Source organism: Grus americana, chromosome 3 (genome assembly GCF_028858705.1).
Source record: "Grus americana isolate bGruAme1 chromosome 3, bGruAme1.mat, whole genome shotgun sequence".
Lineage (NCBI taxonomy): Eukaryota > Metazoa > Chordata > Aves > Gruiformes > Gruidae > Grus > Grus americana.
The window spans coordinates 74258259-74282002 of record NC_072854.1 but is presented as its reverse complement, the minus strand read 5'-3'; the positions used below and the strand labels follow the sequence as shown (position 1 = coordinate 74282002).

The 23744-nt window shown below is 48.7% G+C and overlaps 1 protein-coding gene across 1 annotated transcript in view; it reads right to left on the bottom strand.

The window, feature by feature from the left end:
- FNDC1 (fibronectin type III domain containing 1) overlaps nucleotides 1-22079 on the bottom strand; it is a 77173-nt gene extending 55094 nt beyond the window's left edge. The window contains exon 1 of the mRNA XM_054822386.1: nucleotides 21902-22079. Coding sequence (XP_054678361.1) covers nucleotides 21902-21989 — 88 coding nt within the window. The 5' untranslated portion in view covers nucleotides 21990-22079. The remainder of the gene's footprint in view (nucleotides 1-21901) is intronic.
- Between the last annotated feature and the right edge of the window lie 1665 nt (nucleotides 22080-23744).

The following is a 23744-nucleotide window of genomic DNA, read 5'->3' as shown; positions in this document are numbered from 1 at the left end:
TGCTCAGGTGGCAGTGTTCATGCACCAAGGGCTGCATCATGGCCAGCCCTTCACCAGGAAAAGACTTTATTGTTTTCAACAGTACTTTGCAACATGATCACCCATCCCTTCTTCATGCCCGCAATAGGCATTGTTTTCCACATGGTGCTCTACCATCTTCCAGCAGGTAAATCACTTTGTGTGTTGGCTTTAAGGGTTAGGACAATTCCGATACACCACTTTTTTTTTTCACCTGATTTGAAATAGATTGCGAAACAGTGTAGTTGAAAAAGGAGAAAGCAGAGCTTTACTAGCAGAGCCAGGCATCTAAAGCTCTGGAGTCCTTTGTGCAACTCAAGGCTTTCAATCCAGTTATTCATGAACAGGAAAAGAAAAATGGCATTTTACCATAACTGAGAGGCACAAGGGAAAGAGAACATCCCACCTTTCTCATCCAGCAATCCACACAGGGGCGGCTGCTTTGCTCCTCACCTTCACATACTCTCACTGTTACCTATCTCCATACAGCTATCCCAAAGCCACATCAGCAGAAAAGTCAAGAAGAAAGACAACAGACAAAATACCACAGGAAGATACTTGTTTTCCACCCAAAAATTAATGCACCGTGTCACTTTGGCAACGTATTACTAGATTTATTTTTTTTTAAGTTGGCAGTTTGATCCAAGCTCTGTTGAAAAAATGGGAGCAATTCCACCAGCTTCAATGAGGGCTGGATTGGGGCCATCCTGAGAAGAGTTCACTCTGCAAAGTGCAAAGATATTTCCTGCAGTCGGTGAGCCAGCTCAAACAGTGCTGATGTGGCCCTCTGAACCGAGATGTGCTGACTGCTCTAACTCCAGAAGACTCTGGGCTCAATGACTTACTTCTGACCAGCCGTGGCACAGAGCATAGCACTAGGTCTAGTACGGCTCTTCGTAGCATTGCAGCAGTTAACACGTATAAAAGCATAAGTCTACGATCAGAGAAGGAAGGACTGAAATGGGAGAACAAAATTCTTACCGGGTTGGTAGGTCCCCTAGCATTTTAAAACACACCGTCAACCTTGTGCCTATGTGGGCTAATCAACATTTTTAACGTCATCAATTTATACGCTCAGCATCAGATCTCCTCCTGGAAATAAGCCAATCAGTTAAAGCAGTGGAGGCAAGTGACACATAAATCCTTTGTTTCTCGCAGAAAAAAAAAAAAAAAATCGCTCAGCACATTTCCACACACTTCTGCTTGGCGCAGAAAGCAGGGACTGGAACACTTTGGTTCCTGCAAAGCACAATGGAAAGTGTGCCATAATTCACCGGGCTCCAGCCAGGAGTTTTGGGCAAAGGACCAGTATCCAGCGGTAATGTCTGATTTAAGCAAAGCGATTCATTATACATCTGTAGAGGAGTTACCTGGCATCCGGAGGACATTCTTTAAATTGACAGCTTTAACAGAAGTTTCCAGTGCTCCCTTTGAAGAGCCCTCTGAATGCTAAGTACAGTAGGACTAGGGCATTTTCCAAGCTCATGATTAATACATGTATTATGACTTAAGAACAACCAACAGTGAGTTATTGAGGGCTTCACGTTCTCCCGCTGACGTCCATGTACAGGTTTCCTTCTGCATCAGCACCCTTTGAAGGGAGCCTGCCCAGCCCGGGCTACCCTCCTCTCTCACACATGCTGCCTGCAGATGCCTCCCGTCTGGGCTTCTCCAGTGACCAAACCACCGTGGTGGTAAAAACCCCCCGAAGGGGCTGTGAGAGCACACCGCAGCCATGGCCCTGGTCTGCAAGTGTCCATCTGGGGTGTTGTCCAACACCTGCCCCTTCACTGAGCTGGAGGAAAGGTGGTACTGGAGTCACATTACCTTTGGGGGCTCCTTGCAGGGACAGAGCAGCTGAAACCAGCTGGCAAAGGTGCGGGGATGCCCTAACCATGGCCAACCTCACCACTGGGCTGAGCTGGGGGATTAAGAAGCACTTCTGCTACAGAAGCAGGAGGGCAAAGGGGCTGTGACCAGTTTATTTCAAAATACTTTCCATCACAGATCCCCTTCTGATGCCCCAACTCTGGCTGTTACCTCCGTTCAACACATGCATGGCAGAGCAATCATGTTCAAAGTCAAAATTCGTCTGTGTCCTCCTCTGCAAGCTTCATGTCTCCATTGTCAAACATATGCCCTAAAACAAGATGTTTTCCCAATGGCTTGACATCAGTAAGCCTGGAGGCCAAGGCAGAAGACCTGCAAGCAGTACAGGATCTGTACGGACAACAGCTTCATCTCTGCCTTTCCTGATGCATCCAAAATGATAGATGTACATAGTTTTATTATGATAGTATTTACAAGCAAAAATCATTCCAAATACTATTCCAGACCGGGTAGCTGGTCTATAAATCATAGTAACAATTTAGCATTTACCCTCAACTGACTTTTTACTTAACTAACTGACCACATGAACAGGCTTCCACGAGCGCTGCTGTAGAAACGGTGCTGGGCTGTTTCCTCTCATGCAGGCAGAGGACTCAATATTCCCAGTTCCTCTGGGACAGATTTCAGCACTGCCGTGGGGACAAGACTGCAACTTTAACTTGGAGTTTCCTTAATTTCTATTGTTTAAGGCTTATTAACACTAACATTTGTGAAAAATAAGATATACATGTAATAATAAAAACATTCTAGTAATACACATGTGCTTGCAGGCTTAACATTTCCCTATAGTTATATATACATGGATATAAAAAACAGATATATGACTCACAGGCGAAATTTAGAACAGACAACATACATTGGAAAAATCAAAAAAAGACACCACAAAGAAGTGGTGAATGAAGAATATCATGCAAAGCAGTAGTAATCAAGACAAGGATCTAGTGGTTGTAGTTGCTCACAGATTAACCAAAATAACAATGCAACATCGTCCAAAAAAATAAATATAATTCTGGCTGGATCAGCTGGAGATTATTCTACTCTACTGGGCAGTGAAAACTCACTGCTCTAAGAACTGTGTCCCATAGCCAGTCGCTATGTTTTAAGAAAGATACAGGCCCACTGAGGAAAGACAAGAGGAGAGTTATAAACACAGTAAGAGATCTAGAAAACATGGCCTTGGAGCTAGAAGAAAGGAGAAGCATCACAGCACCCAGGGACTGAGGCACTATGGGCTGTCTCTGAAAACGTAATGCCAAATGGATGCTGGAGTTCCCACGACGAGCACTGGCAAAATCTTTGCAAAGAGCACTTCCCATTGAATCCACGTATTTTCTGAGGAGTTACCAGCAGTCTTCTACTACTCTATACAGCACACCCTATTCCTTAGATCTCCTCGGCAATGCAATGTATTCACAAAGTTATGAAAATATCTTTCCTTTTCAACTGCTCATGTTTTGATTTCATATTACCTACCAACAATAAGTTCCACAGATACCCTATGTGTTGTATAAAATCCTAAGTCTTCTCATGGGTTCCAAAAATACAGTTTTCCACTTAAAGCGTTATCGTCTCCTTTGTGTTGTACAGGGGTAGTTAAATACAAATTATTTAGTTATGCCCTTTACCATATCTACTATTGGTGACTCTAAGCCTCTTCATTTCTTTCCTTGGTAATTTTTTGGGAGATTTTTCCTCTGGAAATTCTCTGCTTAAAGATTATAGCTTTCCAGGCTTACCGAAGACGGTCTGTATCTCAAGCTGAACATGATTATCTCATGATTAACAACTAGCGCCTCTCTGAGCTAGCAGAACCAAGCTGGATGCCAAGGGACAAGCACAGAAGGTGGCAGATTGCTTTTCCATACTATGCCCTACAAGGACCTGGAACTGACTCATACGCAGTGACAGAGAAGTCACCCCTTCACATTGATTTATTGGGTTTTAATTGTCTGTCTGTTCTCCCTGAAGACTGTGCCCTTGGAATCTTACTCCTAATCATGATGTTCATCTAACTCTGCTAGTGTATTTATACAGCCAAAAACTTTAAACTGCAAGAAGAAATCAGTGACCATGTCACTCGTCAGGCAGGTACGGGCACTACAAAGAACACCAGCATCACAACAATGAAGTGCACCATCACTGCAACCACACACGAGGCAGAGACGACAGGTATCTGATTTGCACAGTCCTTGGCAGGACATCCTCCTCTTGTCAGTCTCCATGAGGACAGAGCTGCCCTCCGAACCTGCTGCCTTGTAGGTCTGACTGGTTGGCTTGAAATGTCACCGCAGGAGAAGGAAAAGCTTCGTTTGTATCAGCGCGGCCATCCGCAGCATATGCCTTGGTAAGGGCTTGTCATCCAAGAAAAGGCATTGATAACGTCTCACAAACAGCCAGCGTGGTAACGGGGTAGAAACATGACAGTTGGCAGGGGAGAACTGAGACTCAGTAAGTTGTGCTTTGCTGCATGCATAAACCAAGCTACAGAAAATCCATGGAAACAGTTCCTTCAACCGGGCCCAGAGCACCAACAGCAAAAGCCATCCATTCTGAGCCATACAGTTCCCACGTTCACCACTGTTATAACTGTAAAAAAAAGGAAAGCGTGTATTTTCCTTCTTTCCCTTTCCACATTCTTCTTAGGAGATGCTGTGGAGAGCTATGCCTTAAGAAAAGCCCCTTTGCTTTATTGTATGTAATTGTGTCACTACAGCATGTACTTTTCACTTACGATCATCCCTTGGAGACTGACGTTTGTCTCATGAGCACTTTAAAACATCCCTCACCACATGCATTTGAGTTCTTTGATTCAAGACTTCATCCAAAACTCTTTGGCGCACTCCAGCTAAAGCCTTTGTAGCACCCTCTGTCTCCAGCTTATTTGGAAACCCACTCCCACTCTGGAAGGAGAGGCATCAAGTCATTGCTCCTTCAGGTCCATCGAGATGACAAAAAAACCCACCCAGACAGTCCAGAAGAATTGAGCAGGAGGGTTGCGAGCTCTCCTGAATGTCACCCACAGAAAGCACGCGGCCCGGGCTCCAAAACACATGGTTTACATCAGGCACCTGTCTCAGTTCCTGGAGAACTACAGCCCACCGTTCGACTCAGCAGCCACTTCTGGGAGAATAAAACATGAAACCCATTCCAGCACCAGGCCTCCTGAAGACTTCCAAGCCTAAGGCAGTGACATGGAGAGGGATGAATATAGCACAGACTGTAAAATCAGGTACAGTATGCAGAGCTGTAACCCTTCTACAATAAAATCTTCAATTGCTAAGAGAAAATGGAGCAACATTTAATGAGAATGCATAAAAACTTTAATTATTCTCCACTAGCTAATAAACAAAACATGGAAAAAGCTGAACATTTGGCAGACCCATTTCGGAAGTGTTTTTAAAACCAGCTACTTCAAAAGCAGCATTGGAAAGTGGCTTTTAAACCCGCCACTCGAAGTATCCCTTTGTCTAGATACATCTCCTCCACTTGGCTAATACTAACTCACGTTGGTATTACTCTGTCCTTTTTGCTAGAACTGCTCTTTCTAATTTTCCTTTGGGATCCTCTTCAAGGCATCTTTCAAGGTCCTGATATTAGCTTGCTTACATTTGAAGTATTTGAAGTTCTTCATCTGGCAAAACCAATTTCATTTCTGCTGTATTGTTCTCTCTGACATGGCTGAACCGTATCGGCGAGAGGTACTGCCAAAACGACTGACAACGTAAGGATTTGTCTTCCCGTGCAGGACAGAGCCACAACTCTGACCCTGGCTATTCCGCGACAGGCCGGCGAACAGTCGCAGGATGAGAGCACAGCTGGATTAGGTGGCACCATCAGCAGAATTAGGCTTACAGCCTTTAAGCTTTTGATAACAAATGAATGTCAAATCTATAATATTTGAGTGGGTTTCAAATGTATATGCAGGTATCCTTTTAATCTTTGTTTATTGACTTTATGTCTAACCTTTTCTGGGCTTAAAAATGGAAGGGGGTAAGGAGGGACTGGACATCTGTGGTACTCCAGGTTTGACCCAAAGCTCCCTGGCTTCAGTGGGGACCTCTCCTTTATCATGCCTGTCACTGGAAATTTGGTTTGCAAGAAGGGAGACTCACTGATTTAACAGAAAAAGAAGTTTATAGCAAAGCTAACCTATTTATTTTACACCGTCCATAGGACTAAGAGGAATAATATGATCTGTCAATGGGCCCGATAAAACCATTGATCCCAACCACTTCCTCCACGCACATCCCTTCAGTCCCTCGTCCTTAGGAAGGAGGGAATATTAGTGCTTCTCCCCTGAGATGCACCTGAGGTTTCCCAGTGCTGACACTGCACCACCCCACAGGACTCCTGACTGTCTCAGCTGGCAGCTCCTGTGTCACTCAGACCTTTCCTTATGGGCAAGAAACTCACATTCCTTGGCTTCGGTGGATGTTCAATTGCAGAAATAACACAAATATCAACTTACAACATCTTAAGCCCTGTTTCTGAGATAAATCAGAGCCTAAGGGAACTTTAAGTAGTGAAGTCTGAATTTAATCTGAATGCAATCACAAATGTGACAAAAGCACAGGATAAAGATAACTGAGCTTGTTTTCCTCTAGATAACCCTTGTATAGGCTGTTTTCTAGCCCTAGTCAGATGTTCAGTGACGGGAAGGAAACCTGCCTGAGAAAATGAGAACGTGAACCCACATCAAGTAACTCATGCCATGGCAAGACATTCTCTGGAACAAAACACCCCCTTCAAAGCTTGTGTCTTTCCACACTATGTTCATTACCATAGTCTCCACATTATTTTCACCTCCAATTTGTTCTTCATATTTTCATTCTTTATTTACTCAAAAGTGAGGTAACTTCTGTGTTTCTCACAGTCTAAAATGAAGCATACTGTACCTCAAAACCCTGTCAGGAAAGCAAACAGCAAACATAACATTGCCACAAAGCTAACAGACCTACAATTTTGGTTAGTCTCCTCTTTCAAATCAGGGTCACCTGACTCGTACTGCTTTCTTATGCATATTTTGCTGTCAAATCAGGCATTGAAAATACACTGCCCATTGAAGAGAAGAGGTGGACACCACAGAAGAGAAATCTGCCAAGCAGTGATGAATACTTGGAAGCCACGTCTCTTCTGGGGTGTCCCTTACTTCCACCTGTATGCGTGGACCATCCCTACGAACTTCTCACAGCCGCCCCTACAAAGCCTGCGGTCTTTAACTGCATTGGCCCTGGATGCACGGTTTACTTGATGTTAAATCATCTTGTTGGTATCACAAGAGGTGATGCTTTCCTGAGTGGAGGGAAACTGGCTTTAAGCCCACTTTGCATTTCTCTGAGTGCAGGAGAAGAAGGCAGGAGAAGAAATGACTCCCTGAGAGACTCCCGAGGCAGCAGGATCCTCCCTGAGCGACTCCTCAGGGCAGACCCAAGGGCACACACGTGTGAATATCTGCCTGCATGGGCAGGATCCATCTGTCACTGGTGCCCCAAGCAAACCCGTGGGTTTCAACCAGCCTTCCACTGCAGGCTCCTGGAAAGCAGGGCTCCCCTTTGCTCTCCACTGCCCCGGTCTGCTGCTCGTCCCTCAAACAGTTCAAAGGCTGTCAGGGGTGTGGGGCTACTGGAAGTGCCCCTTGGAGCCCAGGCAGGATTTTGGCTGCACGACCCATGACAAGCAGCAACACTCTGATTCTCCTCTAACAACCTGGCAATTTTGTCCACGACAACAGGAAAAGAAGGCATGAAGATAATGCAAAGCTTGCACCAGGATGGATTGTATCCCTCTTGTAAAATAGACTGACTCCCCCACTGCTACTTCTGAGCCATAATCTCTCCATGTGTTTCTACAAGAAAGAACTCACCCCTGGTATAAATGCACATGGTGAAATCCACCATGACAGTAGGAAGAAATGACATCATCTGCTAGCACTGCTCCATTTATTTTAAATTTCTGATGGTTTCATCCTGAAAACACGAAATAAAACAAAGAATTTGCTCAGACTGACTTAATCTCAGCAGATTTCTCATATTCTGTTAAACTGCCACTGAGGAAAAGCTTTCTTTAGAGATTTCCACATGAGGCAACATATGCAGAGCTTGCTTTAAGTTGAAGATGAAAATGTCATTTCTCCACCCACAGCTGATGCCCACACACAGGAAGGGTGACCCAGCTCTGTGCAGGATCACAAGCCCACGGATGCCCTTCTCTCCAGTACTGACACCAGCATGGAGCTTGCATGATGCTGTTCTGCCCAGCCTGGACGTGGGGCCTGGGTCTGGGAGTCATTGCAGCCTACCCACATTTATCCTCACCCCCGTACAGATGGCTTAAAGGTGAGCCAGCCTATTCCCCTCCAGGTGGGCCTCAAATGATGTCCGCAGGCGAGGTAGTGAAAAAGAGACAGCGTTGTTCCTAGGCTGTCATGCATCCCCTCCACCACTGCTCCCCCTCCCCGCGGCCCAGTGGCCAAGGCTAGCTTTGATGTGGGTTGGCAGGGGACACAAGTCAGAGCTGGAGCACGCACTCCTGTGAGCCAACCTCTGTCCTGCTCCCTGCAGGTATGGCCATAGATCTCCAGGGAGGAAAACACACCTACTAAAATTGCACTGCTCATTAGCAAGCTAACTAAACCGTGGCAGCATCTTTATGATGTGCACCTGGATTACTTCTTATGAACCTAAATCTTCACTCCATTGTTCTGCTTTCATGTTAGCGCAATCTTGTTAAAACGAATGGCACATTACAGAGGCAGTCAAGTGAAGAATGAGGCCCTGAATCTTTCAAAGGCTGAAGAAAACATTATGTGTAATTATCCTGATGGGAAATACAAACTACGTTTATGGAAATTCACAGCAGGCAGCACAGTTCTCTATCTGCACTGGCTTTCGCTCCAACCTCATCAGGCAGTTGTTACCCACATCCATAAAGCACAAAGCTTTATATGCTTCATATATGTTCATATTATTCATATGCTTAGTTTCATTTAATGAAATACTCCTATTCAAGGACCTAATTTCCTTCCAAACCTTGTGCAACTCGTGGCTGCTGGGATCCTCAAAGCAGGAGACAAATACTAACCTTCTCTGTACTGACTTGGGGCGCTGGGTTGTGGGGAACCAACAACTCTCAGCCACCTTTACACCCCAACTCCAGAGCCTCTGAAACACTCATTCATCTCGGGCTCTTCAACACTCAAACACCCACTAAATGGATTACTTCAGTCATTTGTGGGAACAGTGACAAGCGGTAACCAAGACACAACTAGACAAAACCACATGGCTTCAAATGTTCTTTAGGTACCTAAGCTGGGATTTTCACCCCCCCCCAAAAAAGGGGGGGGGGGGGGCGTGTCAGTGAGACATCTCTGAAGCAAAGATTAGCTTTGGATCCAAAGCATTGGCAATTTGGCTGGTGTGGCTCTGCTTTTGGTTCATTCCTTTATGCATATCAGAGACTTCACCAAATCATCCTCCCTAAGGGCTCTGATTACTTGCGAGGGTGTGGGTTGGTTTACACCTCTCTCTAAAACCACCTCAATATATCTAAACCTGCTCCCTTACCCTGTAAAGTAGCACAGATTTTTTAATCTACCGAAGATTCACATGTTTATGTAAAGTCTTTCCATTCCATCTCTAGTTGAAGTGCACGTTCAACTTTCCACTCAAAACTGCCAAAAATGCCTCAGACTCACATAGTCAGAGAGTAGGAATTCAAGCTTCATCATGCATTGAATGGAAAAAAAAGTTAAAACTCTCATTTTTTATTTCACATTGCAAACTTTTCATAAATCAGAAAACTTTGAGAGTTTCCCAAGGTACAGGTTTGCTAAGATCAAAACACTGGCTCAATATTAGTCTCTGCTCTTTCATTAGTAGCTCTCAGATTAAGTTTCTTCACAGGGATTGGAAAAAGTACATCCTAAAATAACACAGTCTTTGCTTCTTCCTCTTCACAAAAAATGCAAATAAAAAACATGAAGACATTATTATCAACCTGTAATATAAAACTGTTCACAATTCATGTCTTGAAATAACACCATCCCTGATTCTTCTAAATAACTTTATTCCACATTATTTATTGTAAAAGATCTTTCAACAAGTACATATGTAGCTTTGTACCCTGGAAAGGGAAGCTGGCGGCACACACTCCACATCTCGCAAAGTTCAAAACTCATAGATAGTAGATAAAATGCATGCCAAGGAAATGGCCAGAATATTAATATTGCTGTTCTTAGGAGCTTTGCACCAGGCTGGGCTCAGATAAGAAATAGACACAAATCTTCATTACTGATATACAACCCTCTCATTTAATTTCATTTTCAAAAAGCAAACCTCTGCAGTCATATTCAGAGCAATGGCTTCATGTGAAGCCCTGGGCTGTATTACACATTATTCTATAACTAGTCCTATCATAGCTGAGCAGATGCGACTGAGGCAAACGGCAGCAGCCACTTGCAATCACCACATCAGTTTACACACCACGGTCTGTCAACTACCAGCTGGGATAGTCAGCAAAGATTTTACCCAATTAATACCCTTGAAAAGCAGCTGAACATATCAAAAGATGCACTCACAGCTCTGCAAGTTTGTAAAAGAGAATCCATGCCATCTTCCTTGGTTTAGCCCAGGGATATCTAGAACTGAAAATACAAATATCTACAAAGCAACTGATGGTTTGGCCTCCAATGTTGAGGTCCAAAACTTGCAGCTTTTCCCCACACAGCATAGAGCACCCCTGACCAGTGGGATATACAGCAAGAGGGACATCTGGGGAAGAAAATCAACCCTTTGTGTCAACAAAGCCTCTGCAAAAATCATGACAGGAAGTCTCAGGAAGGACCATGGCAGACTTCAGAGTCTTTAACATGGGATAGCTAGCAGCCTGGCAGAGCCACACATTACCAATGTGCACAGACTCCTATTTTACGTTATTCATGTATCCTTGTTTGAACACCCAAAGCGGGAGATTTGGAAGGAGAGGTGGAGTGAAAGGGTGCACTGATACAATACGTTCTCTGCTAGGTGACCCTCTGACACAGAGTTGGCACCAGTGCCGTTCAGAAGCAACAAAGTTTTCAAAACACCCATTCAGCATTGTCTGCTTTGTTTGTGAGCTCTGAACATCCCGTCACCAACATTGGCTGGTCCCTGTAATGAGCTCCTTTTGAAAATAACCCTTATTTCTATAATAGTAACATCTTGTATCATCACAGTACTTCGACTAGACCTGCAAAGCATGCAAGATGTTGCTCAACATAGTTATGGGCAGCCTGGATCTGGATGTTCTGCATGGCCAACACCGGGGAAGCAGCCCTACAGTGGCAGCAGAGACAAGCTTGGATCCCTCAAACCAAGGCTAGCTGCTACTAGCAAGGCACAGAAATTTGCACCAGTTTACAAGCAGCTTAAGCAACTTGCTACCATCTTCTGGGCCGGCCATCTGCTACCATTCAGAAGCACAAACATTTTGTTATAGCAGCAAAGCTTCCTGAAACACAGTGATTTTCTTCCATACGAAGGGGCCCCAAATTACTGAAACGCTCCTGCAGACATTTCAAAGTTTCACTATTTGCCTTCTCAGTTTTTACAGGGACTTCTTGTAACCATAATAAAAGTATTTTTTTTAATATATATTTATAGAGCACAAGCAGCTTAAAATATATATTTGCAAGAGGCCCCTCTTGCTACAAAAGCCAAATGGCTCCTTTCTCATTGCCGAAAGCCTTGCAAACCCTATGGCTAATTTTATGGAGACTTATGTCTGGATTCATAGGGTCTGTTTCTGCCACCCTTACTGCAATTGTTAGCAGCTTGTTCTGCAAGGCTCCAGTTGTAAGAAAAAACTTGCTTCTCCCCAAGGAAAGCAACAGGTAGAATGCTGGGAACATGCTAAAAGAATCCCCCCTCTCTTAAGGCACACCTTCTTTCAGCAACATCCATATTAACTCACCAGCTACTCTGATGCTTACCCCCACCATTGGGTAATGGTTCCCTCCATTTCCAGTGGGGAGTGTGGAAACCACCCTCTCCCAGACACGCTCCCAGTGCACCGCTGTGCGGATGCAGCCGTGCCCACGCCAACCTTCCTGCGTAGCACTGTGCTAGTGCAATGCAGGACACCCGGCCTGCTGCCACTGCAAGGAAAGACTTAAGCCAATGCAAAGGCCGTTTCTCTTTTAACTTTACTAAAGTGGTGGTATGAAATCTATTTCCACCCCTCCAAGATTTCACACTCATTCCCATTGCCATGTCACATCATCAGCTGCAGGCTTCCAGTCCGATCTGCACCAAACACGTAGTACCAAACACGAGCAGAACCCCACAATGTCTCGTGCCACTCATCATCCCTCCCTGAGAATAATTCCAACAGCTGTTTTTGCAGAGGACAGCGAGCGTGTTTGCAGAGGTGTCTGGCCCTCAGCAATCAGCACTTCCATGGGCACAGCATGTCCTGAGCTGGGGACCGAACTGCTGCGAGGGCGCTTGGGGAGCATGTGTGGTCTGAGACATCTCGTGGCAATAAACAGGTATTACCTTGCACTCCGCAGCTGAAACCCAGCAGCTCTGGTCCTGACTGGGAAGGGCGTTCATGAAGACGCACACGGTGCCCACTGAGCGGTCCCGACACCAATTAAGCGTGCACTCACGTTCTCAGAGGACCAGCCTGATTTACGGTGGCCATAAATAGTGAAGAACAGGAACTCAGCACTGTGGCACAGCAATCGTCATATTGCAAACAAAAAAGTACATTAATATACACATCTAACAAGAAAATTTGGCTTGCTGATATTGCTATTTAAAATTTAGACTTTCTAGGTTTTCAATACTGTAGCTGTGGCATCACAGAAGAGCTTATTTTTCTGTGTTACTTCATTTTCTGTTGGGTTTGATTTTTCGGGAAGAGAGCAATTTCTTGTGTCTGCAAGCACCAGACACTTCAAGATGCGGATGCCATTCAGTACTTCATGGACCATCACGGTGTGAAAAGATATTCAGGTTTTTACAACCACACACTCCAAGTGCAGCTCTTCCGCTCTCCTCTGCATACAAACACCTTTGGACCTGAGACTCAGGAGTAGGGCTCCAGCATCACCAAAGATGCTGCAAGATCGTACAACGTAGCAAGTGTCTAGATTGATAGTAAATAATTTCACTCGCAAAACAAACAAGTTAAGGAACACAGAAGTCAATAAAAACTACGAATTAAAAATCAGTTTCTAAACAATCCAGGTAGACTCTGAAGTTTACCGACTGGAATAAATGAAAGCTGGGATGCTCTACATTTTCAGGCTCCCCAAGCCTGTGCTCACAGTCTCTTTCACCAGAGAAACGTGACCTCATCACTAAGCTGGATTTATCCTCAAGCACCTCTCTGTGGTACAGATGGATTAACATCCCCAGATTGCAGAGGCAGACACCAAGCCACAACAGTTTGCAGGCTCGATCCAGCAAAATAATATGCATGTAGTTCCTTCAGCTATGTCCAGCGGTTTCAGGGAGTGCCACCACACACGGCAGGTAAGTCTGTGTGGAAGCATATCACAAATCACAGCACAATACACAATAGACAAGAGGGGGTCTACAGCAGGGACCCGTGTCCTGAGTTGCAGAGGGGAACACAAGCCCCCGCACCTTTCTCCTCCTCAGGGGACAGTCAGCTCTCTGCTTTGCAGGGATGCCATGTGTGAAGATAGTACAAAGCCAGCAGCCTCTTACCGAGGTTTGATAAAACCCTGCAGAGATACTACTGAGCATCTCACAAAAGATTTCAGTCAGTACTTCTTGCCTGGAAAGTTTGAAGTAGAAGAGAACAGTGGTTTATGTTGGGCAGTTCTCTGACACCACAGCATGGAAAAAGCGTTCAACTCATTTTTAAAACAGGGCCAATGGAGCCCAGGAAAGGTGAGACATCACTTTGAAAGTTTCTCTCAGACCTGTGAATGACACCAGGTCTTCTGATCCCCAGCCCACCTCCCCAGAAGTAAGACCTCAGACACTTACCAAATACATATATTAAAAATACATGCAATCTGAAATCAGGCTGAAGTCTCAGTCCAGCCGAGCCAGACGCAGCCTTTCCATCACTGCCATTCACTCTTAAATTGTTTATAATACATTTACTTTGGGAGACCAGAAACGTCAAACCAATGGCACAGCTAGGAGAAAAGCTGATGCGAAGCTCAGCTGACACGGACAGCAAGGCTGCGAACACACAACCCAGAGCACCCGCTCCTGCAAAGTGCAGCAAGCCTTCTGCCAAGTCCACGGACGCTGCTACAGCCTCTCCGTGTGCGAGCTGCGGGGCCGTCTGCAAAGCATCCAACGCTAAAGACCACACAATTATGTCACCAAACTCGGCGTGGCTTCAAAAGGTGACGAAAGGGAAAAACACTCAGACTATGCGAAAGCGCAGCTCAATTGTTCACGCAGGGCCGGATTCTGGTGCCGTTAGGTGTTTCAGTGGGGCTGCCACGTGAAGCAAGACACTACCCAGCAGGACTAACTGCATCTGCGTCCAGCCCTCCATCTATCTGGCCACAGCCTGCGTGCTGCAGTGCTCTCAGAGCTGGCCCAAGGACCTCAGCAGCACAGGTAAAACTAACGCTGGCTTCCCGAGGCTGCAAGCACCAGGCCTGGCTACTTCTCAGGCTGCCGGAGGGGCAGCAGGGGTGGGCAGGGGGTGCTGCTCCCGCGCTCCCCTCCCTCGGCAGTGGGAGCATCCGGGGGCTCTGCGAGGGCTGGCCAGGCAGGTGGCAGGGCTGAGGCTGGGCACTGGCATTGGGAGCCGCCAGCCACGGCAGCGTGATTTGCCAGTCACATCTGCTGCTTTCTGTGATGAGAGTTTTAAGGTAAACCCAGTAGTTGTTTCCTGTTGCCAACTAAACCCTTTCCCATTCTGTACACACTTCCAAGGATGCCACTCTGAAAGGAGGGATAAAGCATTTCATTACAGAATACAAAACCAAATTACGTTAACTATTCAATTTCTCTTATTTTTGGTTTTGGTTTTTTTTTTTTTTTAGAGACAAGGAAAAACTCCAGCTCCAACAGTTCTACACTTTTTCCCCAAAAATAGTTTCAGCCAAAATATTGCAGCCAACTGTATAGTAAACATGATGACAAATAACCACTTGAAGAGTTGCCTCTTATTTTACAGCAGATGTATGTATAAAGAACGACTGACTCCTCCAGTGGAAAAATAATCAATTTAACGCCAGAAGAATACAACAGTTGGAAAGATTTGCTGGAACCGGGACCATTACAAGATGCCCAAGAGGACTTGATGACTGAGTAATAGTGAAATAGCTGCTCTGGAACAATGAAATGTGAACACACTCCACAGTCCTCAAAGGGTAATTTGCTCTGTTTAATGAAGATCTGATTTGATGATCAAGTTACTCACTGAAGAGGGGTGATTTAAAACGCACACTTCTCCAGACCACTTTCTAATACGTACATAGTTAAATTTGGATGTACCTTTTAGGTTTTCTTCCAGGGCGAGGAGAAACTTGGGCTGACTTCCTTACAACAGGATTTCAGTACTTCATCTGATGTAACTAACAATTTCTCTTCGGTTAGGAAAAGCTCTCTGTTTAGAGCACACAATTTCTATGTGACTCGGGTCTTTCTTCCACCTTTCCTTGCTTCTCAACTCCTTGGGGCTATTTGCTTTAAATATAGATCAACTCTGCCAAATGCAAGCACCTACACTGAAATGGAGCCACACATGCGGACCGATTTCAGAGGCACCGAAGCGCGGTCAGCTCTTACAGCAGCACGGGGGTGTGACGCAGCCAGGGTACGCTGGCACATGGGAAGAGCTCCCACGTCCCACGGTGCAGACGTAATTTATAAAGAGCTAACGGCAGGCCAGAGGTTACGAGTTCAATGAGAGTGAGGTACGGTGACTGCTGCTCGAGAAACGTACAATATAACCTCCACAGATTTTAACTGTCCTGAAAATGCTGTGAACAGTACAAAATATGTTGAAGCTTGAACATACATTTGCAGAAACTCTGAGGGACAGACAAGGAGAGAAGACCTTACATTACATCCAGTCCTGGGGAACCGGGGAGGAGGAATCGGTGTCTGCAGAGCTACGTGTGTCAGAAACCCAGAAGCCGTGTGCCTTAGGAGGGCAGGGCACGGGACGAGAGGTCTGGAGAGAGGTGGGTACCAGGATCCTCTCCAGGACGAAGGAGGTGGAGGGAGCTCAGCAGCCTGCACAGATGTTGCAGTTGTTAACTCTGCTACCAGTAGAGTAGTTAAGCACTCAACCGTGTGGTCCACCATAAAAAAAGCTCCTTTTCATTACAAGCTGGTCTAAAGTTTAAAGAGGCACCAGGGAAACCTGACACTTTCCAGGTGCTTGTACGTCCCCAAAGGAAATGAATCCAACTAAGGAGGTGCTGCAGGCAAACGCTGCCGGTGCACGTAAGTAAGAATAAATGTGAGAGACGGGATGAGAGTGTCAGGAGTCCAGCCAGCCAGGTACAGGGTCAGTGCAAAATCCCCTTGCTGGTCTAAGTGCCCCTTTGGAAAGAGGCAGGCAATGGAGATGCGGACTACATCATACTGTCCCTCTAATCCCTAGACATCCAGGGTGTGGAGGAAAGCTTAGAAACGTGTGTCCCAGAGACTCAGAGAACAGACAGCAAAGCGAAATATCTCAGCAGTTCTTGTTTTTTAAATCTTGTGCTTTTTAAGCCACTGTCTTGATCTTGGCAGTGCTTATTTTGGCACTGCAGTTTGTGAACATTCAACACAGACTGTTGGGTTTGCAGCCAACAGCGCAGCAGAATAAGCGGCAGTATAGCAAACACATACAACAAAATGTAAATCTGAGTTCAACGCCTTTATACTGGGTCACGCATAGCAACGGATCTTCCAGACAACCCCCCATTTCTTCAAGAGACCCATCACTCCTTTATTGTCCTGAAGACATAAGCCATACCTCTCCTTAGAAGTTATAGTGTCAGTGCAAACATAGCAAAAATACAGGTTCTCAGCCCACGTGGAAGCAAAATACTTGGGCTCCTCATGAGACAGAGAGAAAGGATCTCCCCAGCTTCAAGACCTGCTGCTCCCCTCTGGATTTCACTGCCTCACCCCCAGGCGGTTCATTCCTCTCTCACATGCTGGGCAGGGGCACGGGCTGCAGAGGTGATGCAATTTCTCATCTTGGGGAATAATGAAAACACTCTAGTTCCCAGCAAATAAAATTTTGGCTGCACTCAGAGGAACAAAAGCAATCCTGCAGTGCAACACACTGGTGAAACCATTGGTGCTTTAGGGGGCTGTAAAACAGAACAGACAAGTGGCGATTTGGGGGGAGAAAAGCACAACAGGGAGCGCTGGTACCTGCCTGAGGGATCAGCGCAGAGTCTGCAGGGCTGGGACTGCCCTCTCAGGGCTGCGCGGTACGCCTGAAGCTTCGGGATGAAAAAAGCAGCACGGAGCTTCCTGAGAGGAAGGCACATCAAAGTCTACGCCGTTCCCTCTGGAGAAGTGACCGCTTCACCTGCTGGGTCCGTTATCGGTCTGTGGGAGGCATAATGAAACATCCACGCTCCCTCCTCCCGCTCAGCAGAAATCACACGCACAACAAGTGGTAAGTGTTCCCATGATACATGCACGCGCCTAGTTATGAACGGCTCCCTTGGGCAGGTGAGGGAGGAGTTATGGAATACTAATTTTATGAAGACTGGTAACTCAAGTTAAACAAGATAAGCAAATCCCAACATTTCAAAACTAAAAAAAAAAAAGGTGCTGGTTTGGCTGCAGGTTTTCGGATCACACTCAGGCCACCAAACACAGGCTCATTCTGGAGGTCTTTGGTCAGGAAAAGGTTCCAGTCCTGGTTATACCTGAACTGCAGCAGTGTAAATTTAAAAGCCCCAATGCCTGATGCCATCATATCCCGATGTCACTTTAACTACACACCTGAGCACTTCCCTGGTGATGGAGAGAGCTGGATGACACAGTGACACAGCTGCCAGCTGGAGAAACTATGGATCTGTCCTGGTTTTGGCAGGGACAGAGTTAATTTTCTTCCTAGCAGCTAGTATAGTGCTGTGGTTTGGATTTAGGATAGAGAATAATGTTGATAACACACTGATGTTTTAGTTGCTGCCAAGCAGTCAAGGACTTTTCAGCTTCTCATACTGGCCTGCCAACGAGAAGGTGGAGGGTGCCCAAGAAGCTGGGAGGGGGCACTGCCAGGACAGCTGACCCAAACTGGCCACAGGGATATTCCATATGATATGATGTCATATAATCTTCCTTTTCTGTCCTATTAAACTGTCTTTATCTCAACCCATGAGTTTTACCTTTTTTTCTTTTCGATTCTCTATCCCATCCCACTGGAGTGGGGGGAGTGAGCAAATGGCTTTATGGTTGGTTCAGCTGCCGGCTGGGTTAAACCACAACAGGGTCCTAGAAGAGCACCAGAAACTGAGCCTGGTGAAAATATTGCTTTGCGTCATTGATCTGAAGATGCACCTGCAGATGGCTACAGACAACTTGCAGCAGACATGAAGTCCAACTTCACTTATCTTGAGACTCAGAAGCCACATTTACTATTTCAGTGTCCTGCATGAGAAATGTCCATGTCATTTGAGCAGTGAATGTGTCTAAGGAGGGAGCTATATTTTTTAGGCATATGAATGCTCACTCAATGCACTGGATCATACAGACAAGCTCCCATTCCCTCTGCAGGCACAGAGAAAGCATGCCATGGCTTTATTTTGCTTCATGATCTACTCAGCCCCCCTGTATTTTCTTTCTATACAGCTCAGCTTCTGAAAGCATCTTCTTAACCACATGTCCAGCCAGCCTCGGTCCATGTGCTGTCTGAAGAGCTGGAATTACAGAATTGGACAGCACAAGGGCTTTCATACCTCTGACACACCCAGAGGCTGGTACAGAGCTATACAGTTAAGACCATTACAGCATTGTCCTAAATAACTGAGAAGATACATTCCTTAGAGCTAAATGAAGTGGAAAATTCCTTTGGAGATCCTTCTGCTTTCTCTGTTTATGTCACAAGGTCTAGACAAGGAGGGAAAATGAGAGTTACTGCTGCTGTCGGCAAGTCTCTTGTTTTGAGCTCAGCTTCTTCCTAATGTTCCTCCCAAATTTCTCCCCCTGGCCACAGGTGGTGCTTGAATTTTGTTTGTATAAAAGCAACCAAGGAGGGTTTCTACAGCTTTCTGCTGTCAGTATGTGCTCTACATCCTTCCACACGGGGGATCTGGCTGCAAGCAACAAAAATCCCTCTTGGCAAAACACAAATGGGATCTGCCCCTTAAACTGGCTCCAGCACAACACCCTTCTCTTACGCTTCCTTGGCCCGAGAGACTGCACATGGCAATCCCGGGCACAGGCCCCACACTGACTTTCCATTTTGATAAACACAAGCAAAGTCAATGACAGCACCAGCCCAATGCCAGACCCTCACTGGGGAAAAATCTTTTCTTCCTTTCTTTCCACAGACAAAAAAATCAAGGGCTCTTTCACTTCATTTGTCGGAGCCCTTCCGCTGAGCCAAGGCAGCCCCCCCGTCTGCCAGACACAGCACTCGGGCAAAGGCTCCGAAGTGCAGAGTGAGCTTGGGACAGGTCACCCAGACAGAGCGCATGCTGGAAAGGCGAGGAAAGGAGAACGGGGAGGAACGATTTCAAACACAGCTAGAAGATGAGAAAGCAGGGACAAGTGCAGCAAAGGCACTCAGCGATAGCTTTTAACCCCTGAGAAAGGACTCCAGCACCCACTATGCCTCCTGCCTGAGACTGCACTTCTTCAGGGCACAGTCTGGGTTTAGTGGCTTATAAACCACTCTCTAGACTGGAGAAGGAAAATGGTGCCCACTCAGCATGGCTAGCACACCACTAGGGACAAGGAGCACACGTGCAGCCCACACTGGAGTCCTGTACAGCCCCTCTGGGGGTTAACAGTGCAGTGTTCCCACTCGAGCAGGTTTTGGTGTGCTCCAGTAGCTGTGAAGCATGCAGTGCTCTGTGCAGCTCTATGCCAAGACATTTGGGTTTGTTCAGAAATTGGCTTGGTTTTACAGCACATTGGTGTGGGACTGCAAATGAAGAAAGACTGTACCGAAAATTTTGGATGTAGCTTCCATAAAGTTTCAGACTCCTCTAGAATCACTTTAGACATTACACAGTCAGAGAAGCAAAAGCCTGCCTGTGTTCAACAGCTAACACTTTTCCTCAGAGGCTATGACATTTCCCATGGATGTCACCTGTGGTATCAGCACACAGACTCCCCTGCTCCCTTCCGGCTTTCTCTCTCTTGCCAGCAGGCAGCCCCAGGGACAGCAGATACAGTTCCCCCTCCATTTCCCACTGCCATGGAGCAGCGCTACTACAAATCCACTTCCAGGAGAGTGATCCCAGGCTTAACCTGGACGGGCACAGCATGTCATGGAAAGAGACAGCAGTGGATATATGGGCACCTGCCAGCAAAGCTGCTCTGCGCTCAGCCTCCTGCAAACACACCCTGCAACTGTGCACCCCTGCAAGCCACGCACCTTCAGCAGCCCAGGAAGAGAGGGCTACACAGGGTCTTCAAACCAGGCTTGAAGATCTTTCCCTTGTTCCAGGTTAAGCAGATCTTTCTAGTTTGTTTAGCTGCACATGAAAACGCACCAGGAGCCACGGGGTGACATCAGGTCCTGCCCAGCCCTGAGCTGCCGAGGGGATGAGATGCTACCATCCTTGACTGGCTCCTCTGCAGCTACAGCATCGGCCTGGAGACGGGGCAGCCACTGCGTTCAGAGCCACGGAGTAGGCTTTCCCGTACCGCCCTGGCCACGGTAACCCCAGCAATTAAAATCTGGTGCTGAAATGCCACCGTATGTCCCTTTATGCCCTGCCTCTAGCCATGCTCTGGTGCAAAGACCTTGCGGGCACAAGCTGAGACAGATCCAGGTACTCAGCATTGCCTGCGGTGCAGGCAGTGCCGCGGGGGGCTGCAGTTGCCGTACACCGGTTCCACGCGGGAACGGACGGGGAAGATCTGCCACCCCACGATCGAGAGCAGTTTAAACGATAGGATGAGACGCCGGGGAATCCTGACAGCAGCTCCAGCCTCGCCCAGACTCATCCGGGGTGCGATCCACGGGGCTCCGGCGGCGGGAACGAAGAGGGATCTCTCCTGACTTTCAAAAGAGATGCTCAGCGCGGGGACTGCCGGGTGTCAACGCCGTTAACCGGCTGAGCGGGACTCTTCAGCCGACCCCAAACGGGACGGAGGGACGGGCACCCGGTGCCAGCGGGAAGAAGGCACACACGGGCTAAAGGCAAGAGGGAAGCAGCCCTCCGTTGCCCTCCGCTCACGTTTGGCCGGGAGCGTCCCTGCGGGCTGCAGCCCCGCGCCCCGGAGCTGCCCCAAGCGCAGCGGAGCCGCAGCGGTCTGACCTGCGGAGGGTCCTGGTGTCCTGGAGAGCTGCGGGGGGTCTCCCAGACCCTCGGTGCCGGGGCTTGACCCGGCTTTGCCGACTCCCGTCCCCGCTCGGGTCTCCCTCCCCAGCCTCGGGGAGGGCAGCGCTGCAGCGCCCGGCCCGCCCGCCCCGGCGGAGAGACCGGCACAAACACGGAGCAGCGGCAGGTGCCTCTGCCGCGGCGACGGGGCCCGGGAAGCGGCTCGGCTCAGCACGGCCCGGCTCGGCAAGGCGGGATGTCCCACCGCGATGCCGCCACGGCGCCTGTCCCCGGGCCGGGCGGCGGCAGGGAGCGATGCCGCTCCGCGTCTCCGCGCCACGACACGGCGCACCGAAGCACCCGGTGGCCCGTCACCGCAGCGCCCCGAAACAGCTCCCCAGCCCCGCGGAACACCTCCCCGCCACGCACCCCACAGAGGCGAGCAGGGCACGCCGGGCACAGGGGCCGGCAGCGACACGCGTGGACCAGCACAGGCTCACCCACGCGCGGCAGAGCGGAGGCACCTCCGGGCGGGCGCCCGGGGCGGCTGCCTACCTGGTGCGGCGGCGGGCAGCAGGGCGGCGAGGAGCAGCAGAGCGGCCCAGGGCCGCGGCGGGGCGCGGGGGGCGGCGGGCCCCGCCATGGAGCCGGGGGTCGCGGGGCGCGGGCGGTGGGAGCGGCGGGGCGCGGAGCTGCCGCCCGCCCGGCGTCCGTCTCCGCGGGGCTGCCCCGCTGCTTCCTGCGCGCCCCGCCGTCTCCTCCTCCCGGGCTGCCGGGAGACTGCAGCGGGGCGGCCCCGCGGAGGCGGGCGTCGGCCCTCCGCCCCCCGCGGCGCCCCGCCGCCCCGGCCCCGGCCCGCCCGGCCCCCGCTGCCCGCCCCGGCCCTGCCCGCGCCCCGGCCCGCCCCGGCCGTCGGTCCCAGCGGCATCCCCTGCCCTTGCGTGCGTCCCACCTGGCTCCTTCAGAAAACTTCTCCCCGGGACATCACGAACTCTGAGCCCGTCCCTGCGCACCCATGGGAGTTTCAGCTGGCCCACGCGCGTTACACACGCACCGTGCTCCCTTTTGTCTCGTCCCCTGTGGCATTGCGCCCTCCCAGCCGGGGTGGGTATTCAGCCCCGGGCAGGCACGGCCTGCCCACCACCTTGCTCCCATGCAGGGGTTGGGTGTCCATCCCTCCCACCTGCACCTCAGCTCCTGCCCGAGCAATTGAGAGGCGCCTGAGGCTGGGCTCAGGCCTGGCTGTAGGTGACACGGTGGACACCACGTCCTGCCCAAGCCTCTCCTCGAAGAGCACAGTGGCACCGTGGTCCTGCACGTGCAGCCCTGCTTTCGCTGGGTTTGCCCTCCTTCACCCTGGCCCATGGGTGCTGCTCCCTCAGCAGCTGCCTGGCAGGCACACGGAGGTCACAGAGCTGTAACCATTGGTTCTCCTGCTGCAGAGGAGAGGCCCGTGGGTATCCCCACCACCACCTTGCAGCCCGAATACAAATGTCTGTACAGGACTTCTACACGGTGTTGTCTGTTCATCATATCATCTTTTATTCTTTCTGAAGTTCCGCCCAACATCTGGCTGGTGTTCTTTCTTCAGTCCAGTCTTGCACTTCTTAGTCAGACTTCTCTGGTTCCCCCCCTCCCATCTACATTTTGCTGCATCACTAAAGGTGACCCATATTTTTGCAACAGTCAATAATGGGTCCTCTGCTGTGGAAACTAACAAAAAAACCCCCAAACAAAAAACAAGCAAACCCCAGAAAAGGGAGGGAGACATTACAGTTCTTGCCTGCTATGGAGGGAGAAGTAACATACAAGAGTTTCTGCAGGCACTAGGAAAACTAAACACCACATTTCCTGGCAAAAAAACCCAAACAGACCAAACAAGCAAAAGCGCAATTCAAAGAAAGGTAAATAACATGGACCAGCTTTGCACAGGAATCTGACAGGTGCCAGCTCCGCACCTGCTTCTGCCCAGACACCCGTCCTGGCATGCTGCTGCACAGCCCCGTGGCTGAGCGCATGGGGGACCGGCACAGACCCAGCTCTGAAATCTCAGGCTACATCTCTGCTGCTGGACATACCTGCTGCAGGCTGCACTGGCCCTCCCACCTGAGCTGCTCAGACACCCCTGCCTCCAGGAGCACACGGGCGCTGTCTCCGCTGCTAACAGCAGGCACATGGTCTCCTTTGGGCCCTGGGTGTTGCATGCGTGTGTTTTCATCAGTTTGTGGTGTCCCAAATGAGGGCATAACGGTGTTAACTGGTAAGCTGAACAGTGCTTTCATAGAAAAATGCTGTGGTCTGCATACCCTGATGATGTTACAGTGGGGGTGGTGCTGGAGGGCTCTGTGGGGCACAGGGAACCAACTCTGGCATTCGCTCATCCATACCGGGTACGGGG